The 12,491-nt window shown below is 34.4% G+C and overlaps 1 protein-coding gene across 1 annotated transcript; it reads left to right on the forward strand.

Annotated features, from left to right (window-relative positions):
* Window positions 1-11,729: 11,729 nt before the first annotated feature.
* Window positions 11,730-12,221, forward strand: LOC114329461 (activity-regulated cytoskeleton associated protein 1-like). Its single transcript, XM_028278576.1, has one exon. The coding sequence runs from the start codon at window positions 11,730-11,732 to the stop codon at window positions 12,219-12,221; it is 492 nt and encodes a 163-aa protein (XP_028134377.1).
* The last annotated feature ends 270 nt before the right edge of the window (window positions 12,222-12,491 follow it).

Below are 12,491 nucleotides of genomic sequence, written 5' to 3' on the forward strand. Positions count from 1 at the left end.
TTTATGTTTAATTATATTCCAGAGATGAATCGATTTTATTAATTGCGAATTTCTAGTACCGGTCATATACGTCGGTTTTGGGTAGGTCAATGGTTATTTTATCGCATAACCTTTGTCTTTAATTTTTAAGCATTTTTGATATTAGATTATGAAATTATGAAGTATTCTAGTACTAAAAGTTACTCCAGCTTTAAGTTGGTAAAATACACCGTTTTTAAAATTTTTTTTTCAAATTTCTTTTCAAATTCAAGAGAGGAAATTTTTTAAATCGATTTTTTTAGAAAACGGTGTGCCCTACTGATAATCCAGAGACAGATATGCTTAAAAATTTTAAGACAAAAAAGTTATGACTGTCAAATTAACGTCAGAACGTGTATGTATCGATCTGTAAATTGGTGCCGAAATTTGTAATTATTACTGTAAATACTAGTTACTAAAATTAGTTTTCGCGCAAATAGTGACTAATAACAATTGTGTTACGTGTAAATCGTCAAGAACAAGCCATAACTTCGTTCAGTAAGAGATTTTTTACTTAATAATTTTTCAACTTAAACAAATTCAGTGGCAAACTGTCAATATTATTTCACTGTTGCTCTCACGTCCCAACGGACGCCAACAGTTAGGCAATCAGTATTGCAGTGATGTATCGAAGATTATCACTTATTTCCAGGCATCCAAAGCGTTAAGATAAACAAATTCAAGTTACTTTTGACTACATGAGTAACAATTTAAATCAATGTTCCCCCACTGTTAGCAACACCATGTCTGGGCCCAATTCTTCCAGTAATCTTACTAGTTCATATGCAACTGCTACTATGACTAAACCGCGTCCGAAGTATCCGAAGAAGACCGAAGCAATTTTAATTCATGCAGAACCAAATTTAGTACTACTCGACTATGTCAAGGCCATAGGTTATATTGTTAATCCTAAAACATCTGCTTCGCCTCAAGAATTTCCAATAACAGAATCTGTATCTAACTTACAAATTCTGAACTCGTCGATCAAATTATAACTGAACATCCTACAATTAAAATAAATACAGTTGAACTACCAGTACGCAGACTAGTAACACCAGCTACAAGGCTTAACATTTCCAGCGTTTGTCCATCAATCCCACATGACACCATAGAAAAACATCTCAAGGATCTAGGTCTACAACTCGCGTCACCAGTCTCATATCTAAAAGCTGGAATCCCCGGTGATGTATTTACTCGTATTATGAGTTTCAGAAGACAAGTATATGTCACTCCATCCACAGAAAACTTTGAGCTCCAAACTTCAATAATAATCCCTTTTGACAACAACTCTCACATGATATTTCTCTCTACGGATAAAATGGTTTATTTTTTATGCAAACTACAAGGTCACACGGTAAATAATTGTCAAAATCCTCCTAGAAATCCTTCCCTAAATGAACATTCGTTCCCTACTGAACCCAATCCCACTTCCCCAATATCAAATAATGACATACTTTCAAACCCAACAAATAATCTAGATCTTAGTCAAAAAATAAATACAGTCGATGTCCCCATTACTTCCATAACCCCAAATAATGATTTTCTTCCCCCATCCACCAGTCACAAACGAAGTCGTTCTGACATCAGTGATACAAGCTCTTTAGAAACACAAACTTCTAAAAATACACCCACTAAAATCAATGAAATGCCCACATCAGATGTAATTGTTCCCACTAAGCATAAAGCCAAAAGATCTAAGAAAGACTCCCCCGATAAGTCTAAATTAACTAATTCCATAATTCACACTATCCAAAATCTTTTTCAAGAAAATCCAAACTCATTTTCCCTTCCTGTTGAAAGTTTTCTAGCCTTCCTTGAAAATACATTCGGCAGTGATAACCCCTTGCACGAAGCACGGAGTTCACTCCAAATGTCCAGGCACTCCTTGACGATATATCAAAAATATACCCCTCACTTGAAGACAGAACAGCGAAAAATAGATTCACAAGAGTCTCTAAGAAAATTAAAAAACAGTTAAATATAGACAACACAGAAACAAAAAGTACAGCATCTCAATCAACCAATAATGATAACGATTATCTCTCAAACTCTTCCTTAACTACCTAAAGCCATTACTTTCACGCTAGTTCAGTGGAATTGCGATGGGTTTTACCCTCGCTTAGAACGCATACAACAGCTAATCAACAATACAGAAGCCGATATAATTTGCTTTCGATAGACTAATTTTAAAGACTCTCATAAACGAGAGCTTAAAAACTTTAAAGGTTACCATTTTCTTCGAACAACATTTACTAGAGCAAGTGGAGGAACCTCTATTTTCGTGTCTAACGATTTGTTTTTATTTACATCATATTCTAACCACTAATTTGGAGGCTACAGCAGTAACTATCTGGTGTCCTGATAAAATAACTATATGCAGTATTTATATTCCACCTAACTATAACCTCACTGAAATCGAGTTAGATGATTTAATCCGCCAACTACCTAGCCCATTTATACTAGTCGGAGACTTCAACGCCCATAATATTATGTGGGGCTCCAAGAAAATATTCGGAAGAGGAAAAATCATAGAAACCGTATTAAATTGCAATAATGCTTGTTTGATGAACAGTGGAGCTAACACGTATTTTAATATCGCATCAGGAAGTTACTAGTCTATTGACTTAAGTATATGTGATCCCAAGTTAGCTGATTCACTCTCATGGTATACGTTAAATAGCCTATACGATAGTAATCATTTCCCGATAGTCATAACAAATAGTCATAAAAAAAATTGCACCGTCACTAAGTGGAATATTGCTAAAGCAGACTGGAATCATTTCAAAAGTAGTGCCGAAAACCTACTCTCATTAGTACAAGAGTCTGAAGATATTGACGAGACAATAACTCTTTTTAACAATTGCATTATCATGGCTGCAGAAACTCATGTCCAGAAAATATCAATATGCCCCTCTACAAAGGCTGTACCACGGTGGAATCCAGAATGCGAACAAATAGTACAAGAATGTAAAACTGCTCTTAACAGATATCGAAGAAAGAGAAGTCAAGAAAACCTGATTTGCTTCAAAAGACTAAAAGCTAAAGCTAAATATATTGTTAAAAAGAGTAAGAAAGATTCCTGGCAAAATTTTGTTTCGACTCTTACCAGTGGTACTTCTCCAACACAAATGTGGACAAAAATAAGACAAATTAAAGGACAGAAATCTTCACCAAAAATCCCAGCAATTACACAGGAAGGAAAAGTAATTACAGATAACCAATCAATTTCGCATATTATGGCTGAAAGTTTCGCACTGAAATTTAGATATGAACTCGAGCAAAACCAAAATCTAAATGAGCAAAATTCGTTAACTTCTCACACTTCTCAAATTAGTAGACATGATGTAGCCGCTATCAACCTCCCTTTTACACTAGAAGAATTAAGAGTAGCTCTAGCGTCTTGTAAAAACTCCACTGCCGGGCCAGATAATATTCCATACATATTTTTAAAAAATTTATCTGAATCCAGCCTTGCAAAACTCATAAATCTGTACAATAAAATATGGCTTAATAAGAAATTTCCTCGTATATGGTCCGAATCAATCATCATACCATTAAAAAACCCGATCAGCCTTCCAATCTGCCAAAAGCATATAGGCAAATTTCACTGACCTGCTCGTCATGCAAACTTCTCGAGAAAATGATTAATTCAAGATTAATCTGGCTTCTAGTAAAATATGCTATAATTAACGAAGCCCAATCTGGCTTCAGACGCCACCGTTCTACACTTGATAATTTAGTGTTACTGCAAACACAAATAGCTACCGCCTTTTCGAATAAACAAGATGTTATCGCTACCGGTTTTGATATAGAAGGAGCCTTCGATAACATTTCACGACCAGCCATTCTTCAAAAGCTTCTTCAATGCAATATTACAGGAAATATTTATTTCTTCATACAAAACTTAAAAAAAAAAGAACTTTCAAGGTAAAAGTAAACGGTGAAATATCTGCAACATACCCGCAAAATAATGGAGTCCCACAAGGTTGCGTACTCAGTACAACCTTGTTTATACTCGCAATAAATGACATCTGTTCAAGTGTTTGTCAACCAGTCAAATATGTAATGTATGCGGATGATCTTATTCTATATTGTCAAGGAAAAAATACAACCGCCACATGTAAAGTACTGCAAACCGCCGTAAATCAACTTAACGAATAGGCTAAAAGACAGGATTAATACTATCACCTTCCAAATCAAAATTAATTCGATTTAGCAGAAGACCTTTTAGCCAAAATCCTATTGTATATCTCAACGAGATTCCATTGCAAACTGTAACACACTACAAAATACTTGATTTAATTTTTGATAGTAGACTAAATTGGAAAGAGCATATTAACAAACTAAAAGGAGATACCATGAAGAGGCTTAATATAATCAAGGCACTGTCACAGTATACTTGGGGTGCAGACGAAAGTATTTTACTCAATGTCTACAGAGCCTTAATTCGCTCCAAACTGGACTACGGTAGTTTCATTTACATGTCTGCGTCAAAGTCTGACTTAAAGTTACTCAACTCTGTGCATAATACTTCCATTCGTCTCTGTTTACGCGCCTTCAAATCCAGTCCTGTAGAGAGCCTTTATTGCGAGGCTAATAAACCACCCCTCTGGATTCGACGAGAGTATCTCCTACAATCTTACTTTGCTACAGTATCCGTAAATCCATCTAACCCCGTCTATCGTCTAATAAATTCAAAACCTCTCTCAGATTTACCGAAAACGATCCAATCAATTATTGAAATCCAGAAATCAACCTTAAGAAATCCCATCGATCTTACCAAAACACTCCCATATCCACTTCCAGCTACCCCTCCTTGGAGCAGATCAATCCTACATTTAAATACTTCTTTGTTGACCTACAACAAACACGAAAATCCGAGCATCGTGATAAGACAATACTTTGAAGAAATCATAGAGAACAACCAATTCCAAAAATTTTTATACACAGATGCTTCCAAAAGTGAAATAGGAACTGGATCTGCTGTTACCACAGTTGATAAGACTATAAAATCATTTTTATTACCAGATGTATGCAGCGTATATACTGGAGAATTATACGCGATATTAGAAGCTTTTAAATCCTTAGAAATCGATAGTAAAAACCAAGCAATATGCACAGATTCCTTATCATCACTCTTATCCATAAAAAGTTTATATGTTCAACATCCTTTAGTTCACGAAATCCATAACATCTATAGTACACTTGCTTCTCAAGGCGTTGTTGTTACTATCATCTGGATACCATCCCATATCGGTATCCCCGGTAATGAAAAAGCAGATCACGTCGCCAAACTAGCCTCTACCCTAAATGGTCAGCATTCAAAAGAACATGTTCAAATCCGTAGTGATTTGAAGCAGATGTTTAAGCAGCAACAACATATCTCTTGGCAAATCCACTGGAACACAATCAAAAACACACTACCACACAATACCCGATACACACACGAATACTTAATGAAGTCTCAATCGAAGCCTAATTGTCAAACTTGCTTTAGTGTTTTAAGCGTGAAACACATCCTTGCTGAGTGTCCTCAGTATGTGACGCAGAGAAATCGACATAAACTTAAGTCAAATATTAAAGATATTTTAAACTCGTCCGATCAGCTTCGTAACCTAATTAGTTTCTTGAAAGACATGCAATTATTTAACACAATATGATCTTTTGTCTTTATAATCTCTACCTGTTATTCAAAGTTCAGTAATTAATATATAATCATTATATAGTCTGTTCGCTAAACTCAGACGCAACTTTCTAAATGTTTTAGTCGGTAATTTTGCCAATTTTAGTAAAATTGGCAAAAAATAATTACTAAATAGTTAATAATTACTAAATAGTTAGTAATTTTGCCAATTTTTGCAAAATTGGCAAAAAACAAAAAAACTATCGACTAAAATATCTAGCCAGTTGCGTCCGAGTTTAGCGAACCGACTATAATTAATAATTATTAATAGTTGTTGTAATAATTAGTTGTACGTCTCTAGGTATATCCCATGATTGTATATCCAATTTTTTTTCTTCATACTTTTTACCTAATGTTATTTAAGATTAAGAAATTAACTGTTATAATAATTAGTTTTAAGTCCTTATTGTAATTAATTATTGTATAACCAATATTGTTTGTGTCAATGGCCATTGCAGCTGAGACACATAAATTTAAATAATAAAAAAAAAGTTATGCGATAAAATAACCGTTGCCCAACCCAAACCGGACGCCTACGACCGGTACTAGAAATTGGCAATGGATGGAATCAATTTATCTCTGGAAGATACAGATGCGTACCAATTTTTGTTTTTCTGACTAGAAGCGTTCTGGAGGTATTTAAGAAAAACTAATCACAAGACGCCATTTTCAAAGAGCTCCAGCCCCATTAGGAAGCATTTTCGGACTAGGTGAATTTGGTTAAATTGTCTTCAAATTATATGAGGAATCTCCTGTCTTCGTTTGTCGGTAGAGTTTCAGGACACCCTGTATAGGTTAATATCGCTAAATGTCCCAGCTCGACTAGTGTCATTTCTTTTTATCTCATAACTTAATACGTTTTCCATCTTTTGTGCTATTTTGCCGGTTATTAACGCGCTTAACACTGTGTAGAGTGTAGATGCAAAATTCACATTCTCCAAATTTTCATATTTTCAGTTATGTATATCAATGAATTCGTCTTTTTAAGGCGAATCGAACCGTGATAATATTTTCAACCAAAACTCACATTTTAATATCGAAAAACCATACTGAAAATGAAGTTCTGAAACATAAGTCACATTATCCAACACATGATTTGCAGCAAAATTAACATTCTCCAATTCGACCAATCAGAGTGCGTAGGGCGCATCACGTGATTGTCGTCACTCTGGTGATGTTTTGTCAACGGTTTTTTGAACCTCACCTCACTTGTTGCATTTACATGTGCTTGTTAAGGTTGATTAACGTTTTATGATTGTGATTTAAATAATACAACTTTTATTACTAGTTAATAAACTAAATTATTGGTGCATAATGGACGAACTAGTAGAGCCCTCGACTGGTCAAACAAGAAAAAAGAAAATAAGTCCCGAGAAGTGGAAACGAAACAAATCTGAATTAGCAAGTTTAGTTGTTAGTAGTCTACAGTCTAAAGCAAAGTTCAAATATTTTGGATCATAACTAACATTATCCATGAGATTTTGGTGCAAAACTCACAGTTAACCACATTTTGGTACAAAACTCACATTGTCTGAATTTTAAATTAAATTTACAAAACAATCGTCATTAAATACACCCATAAAGTTTGGACAAACAGTTTCTAGTACAGCAAAGTTGTTACACAAAAAAAATTGAAGGATTATACCATGGCCTTCAAAATTAAACAGTTTTTCTCATTTTTCCGAAAGTTGATAAACGTGGAGAATGTGCATATTGCATCTATACTATTCGTATAATGTATTGAACATTATAGGCCTGGATCCCGCGTACCAAAAAGGTTTATTAATAGCAAGCTGAAAATTTGTTAATACTTAACGGCGTTTAGTCGGACAAATTTTGATGTACGGGAACACTGGAGCAGGGGAAGTTTTAATTGTGGAACGTCACTTTAATTGTGGAAAGGACCTTCAAGAAAGAGAATACATAATATTTTAATAGCTAAAGATAAAGTAAAACCATTTCACGCAAAATTTCGTTTGTGGTCAACCTCTGTGCAAAACAAAATGTTTAAGCCTTTTCCATGTGTTCAGAAGATTGATGAAGATAATGCCACAGACCAAAGTTTTGCAGTATCGGCTCACATTTGTTGCATTATACAGAGCTTGCATAATTTGCAAGAGCAACTTTTGACATATCTTCCAGAGTGGCACTCTGAAGCTGACAATAGGCGTAGATGGATTCTAAACCCTTTGATAGACACATTCATAGATCTGACTGATGTTAAAAAAAAAAATGAAAGAACGTTTTCTAAATTTAGCTGATGATGGCATGCTTAAAATGGAATTTTATTCGCAAAGTGTCGATGTATTTTAGATAAAAATAAAACAAAAATATCCAGAGCTGGCAACGGAAGCTTTTAAATAGTGCAATTCGCCACTTCATACTTGTGTGAACTGACATTTTCTTCAATGGTAGACGTTAAAACTAAAAAGAGAAATACACTGCAATTAGACAATGATTGGATTCGTAACCTTTCAAAAGTAGTACCAAAATTTCATAAACTTTTGAAAAACAAACAAGCACATCCTTCCCACTAAAATTGTATTTTAAGAACCTCAACGTTTTCTTTCAGTCAACGACCCCCCGAGTAAGGCTCCGCGACCCCCTTGGGGGTCGCCACCCGCAGATTGAAAAACACTGATCTAGGCTGACCAGATTCAAGACTGTGTATAATCTTTGCTATTGAATATTAGGCCGGGCCGAAAAAATTTTTTTCTACTTTTTCTATACGGCTAGTTGCCAAAAGTTGTGACTAGTATTTATATAATCCTATACCAAATTTGGGCCGGTTTAAAAAATAATTAACCGGGCCCCCTGGCCCTTAAAATTTTTTTTTGAGTCAAAATTTTTTTTTCAAATTCTTGTACAAGGCTAGTGGCTAAAAGTTGGAACTACTATTTATACAATCCTATATCAAATTTGGGCCGGTTTAAAAAGTAATTAACCGGACCCCCCGGTCCTTAAAGAATTTTTATTTTGTTAAAAAAAATGCTAGGGGCTATTAAAAAAGCTTCTGTTGTCATATTATATTGTTAAGCGAAAGAAAGATAATACAGTCGACATGAAAAAATACTTAAGCTTTTAAATGCCGTTTTAGAAGATCTGAACTAAATTTTCAAAGATAATACAACGCTGGTCATCGACAAAAATAAAATTCGGAGAGGAGTTAAGGAAAACAGACGGCAACTTCGAGAGTAAAAATTTAAACAAGTCAATTAAAGGGCTATACTGTGATGAAAGAAAATATCAAACCATGGTCTTCGGAAACGCGAGGCGAATTATGAAAACTGAAGACCATATAGATTTAATCGAAGGACCCGGTAATTTATATTTTGGGTACTTAACTCTTAGCCATTCTCGTGTCATAGATATTGTCGAAGGAATATCTATTATTATTTACAAAGCCATAATATAGATCTAAGTAGTTTAAGTGTTATGGGATGTGATGGTACAAATGTCAATACGGGAAGGTGTAATCATTGGAATTATAGAAAGGCGAGTGGGCGAGTGCATAAACCATTACAGCGGAATGTATGCCCGTTGCACGCTACTGAACTTGCCTTGCGATATTTTCTGCAAAAACTAGATGCGCACACAAAAGGTCCCTATTCATATTCTGAGCTGATTAGATCCCCTCTTCCCAATTGCGAAAAAATGCCTGTTATTAAATTTAAACCCATAAAATCTATCCTCCCTCTTGTAAACGAAAATGATCTAAGTCCAGATCAACAGTATTTATTCAAACTATATAATTATATAGTTTTCTCCAATTATTATAATAATAATAATTTGAGATGGAATATATGTTCTCAAAGTTTGGCAGAGAGAAGTCCAGGATGGCACAAACACTTTGGTTCATGACAGCGAACCGCATTAGAGTTTATGTAGCTACAACTGATCCTTTGTAAAAGCTTAAAGATTTTAGCTGAGTTTGTATTGCAAGGCAAGTATATTCTCGTATGAGGTTTGAGATAAAAACTTAGCCAAAATTAAAATATGGTGCCAGGCATCTATGGAAATTAATACAGTGGTCCTGTCGCCAGGGGGGGTACAACGGCCTCCTTAATTCAGATGGACTTACCCAAGTTTTTTTTATATATTTTGACCCGCAGAATACGAATTTTTTGGGTAACAGTTGATCCGGATGTCGATAAGATTGTTATAGACAAAGAACTTGAGGAATTACATAACAGCGATTTCTCGCAAAACGAAATATCTTTTTGTATTTTTTGGGTCATTTTAAGCAAAAAATATTCCTACAAGTTTTTTCGTAGAATGCATAGTTTTCGAGATAACCGCGGTTGAACTTTCAAAAAATCGAAAAATTGTAATTTTTGAACCCGAATAACTTTTGATTAAAAAATAAAGTAGCAATTCTGCTTACCGCATTTGAAAGTTTAAGTCAAATTATATCGGTTTTGATTATTTGCATTGCTACAAATTTATTATTTTATTGTTAAACAAAGTTATAAACACCTAGTATGTGATGTGAGTGATGTTTTCAATGATTTCTCATTTAAAATCGAACGAGTAGGTAGAGTAGCTATAAGTGCAAGCGAGGCAATGTCTACGTAGCATGCGTTAAAACGCATGTATTAGGTACGGGAAACACTATGTATTTATAGATTTGTTTAACAATAAAAAAATTAATTTTTAGCAATTCAAATAATCAAAACCGATATAATTTGACTTAAACTTTCAAATGCGGTAAGCAGAATTGCTACTTTATTTTTTAATCAAAAGTTTTTCGGGTTCAAAAATTGCAATTTTTCGATTTTTTTAAAGTTCAACCGCGGTTATCTCGAAAACTATGCATTCTACGAAAAAACTTGTAGGAATATTTTTTGCTTAAAATGACCCAAAAAATACAAAAAGATGTTTGGTTTTGCGAGAAATCGCTGTTATGTAATTCCTCAAGTTCTTTGTCTATAACAATCTTATCGACATCCGGATCAACTGTTACCCAAAAAATTCGTATTCTACGGGTCAAAATATATAAAAAAAACTTGGGTTAGTCCATCTGAATTAAAGAGGCCGTTGTACCCCCCCTGGCGACAGGACTACAGGCCTCGAGAGATTTTCCGAGTAATGTCTCATCAATTATCAATAAAGTTATTCAAGACAATGCTTAATTTGCACACCCGGAAGTCATTCAAATTTGTATGTTAACAGATTCACGTTAACGTATTAGAGAGGTTGCTGTCAGAACAATTTTAAAATATAGGAAGGCTGGTATAAAAATTGCGTTTTCATAGAATCCCAAATCCCTAAATCAATTTCGATGCAGAAGATACATCTCATAGTGGGCGGGTGGAACTCACCATGCAGCTACCTCATCGTGATGGGTTCTGGATTAAATAAATAACAATATACCAAATAATGTTAAATATATCCATAATAAAAGACTAAGTTTTTGATGTCCATAATAGTTCAATGTAACAACCTTTCGTGCCGAATATTGATTCAAGCAAAGAGCAGCACAGTTCACAGTGCAAAAATAGTAAATAAATATGAATTGTTTACCCCTCTTTTATATTTTTAGTCCTGGGGGCTGATTAAATTTTTTAAATCATGATGAAAATTTCTTAATGAGATAGTAGCATCGATATTAATATTTTGGACACTAGCCCGCCCCAAAAATAAAGCAAAAACAAATAATTTTTTTTTAAGCCCCCGGGGGCACGGTCAAAAATATTTTAATTCGGTCTATGTTTGGTACACAGTATTAGGACTACCATACACAACTTTTTTTTACTAGCCCGTTTAAAATTTCCCAAAAAAATTTTTTTTGCCCTTTTTCGGCCCGGTCTATTGAATATCCTTTTAAACTGCATTGTTGTGCTAAAATTCCAACACTTTTAATTGTGCTGTATGCCTGCATGAATGTTAGTTTGGACTATCCTGTGATGCTGTGATTTCGATATTGTCTAATGAGCAACTATAGTCTCAGAAGTGCTTCTAAATTCACAGAAATTTCAGAACTTAGCTCAGAATCAAAAAATTGTTTTATAGTGAATCACCTGTTGCCATGCAAGAAGACGAGTCTGCTATTCCATGGGCCTCTATAATGATGACCAATGAACAACTTAAAAATTTAGTTGCTAGTATGACACAAGTAGTTTTCCGAAATCAAGCCCAAAGCTTTACTAAAAGCGGAAACTTTTCAAATTGTTCCTCCAGATTTTCTGGCAATAAAAATGAAGATGTAGAAGCATTTATAAGTGCCGTAACCATTTTTAAATACTGTGTTAAGATTTCAGATGAAAATACAATAAAAGATTTGTCTATGTTATTAGATCATCATGCTGCAACTTGGTGGCAAGCTATTCAATTCGCAATCCTTAGTTGGGATGATGCTTTAAAGGCTTTAAGACACGCATATGGTTTAAACATGCCACCATGCACAATTTTTAAAGAACTGTTTTCCGTGATCAAGGCGAGAGAGCACCAACAGATATTTTCGTTAATTCTATTCGTGCACTCATTGCCAAGTTACCAAAACCACCTGAGCTACATATAACTCATCAAATTGATATAGTATATATGCTTTATAGTCCAGGGTTATAAGGTTTTCTCCATGATACTCGAGCAGCCAGGGTACTGAAGCGTTTTTTCGGCAGGTAATACTTATAAGAGCAAATTGTAACTATTTCCTGCGTAGGATCTGGCGGCAATTTTTATTTATAAACAATTAAGTGTCAAAAAATGGCATTTTTCCCTTTTTTTTTCAAATCAATCGAAAACAGTGAAATTTATGGTTCTTTTAGTACAAATATCTTTGAGCTTATGG

Source organism: Diabrotica virgifera, chromosome 3 (genome assembly GCF_917563875.1).
Source record: "Diabrotica virgifera virgifera chromosome 3, PGI_DIABVI_V3a".
Lineage (NCBI taxonomy): Eukaryota > Metazoa > Arthropoda > Insecta > Coleoptera > Chrysomelidae > Diabrotica > Diabrotica virgifera.

What these genes read in the sequence shown, in the direction of transcription:
- LOC114329461 (XM_028278576.1), top strand. Translation starts at nt 11,730, where the DNA reads ATGCAAGAAGACGAGTCTGCTATTCCATGGGCCTCTATAATGATGACC.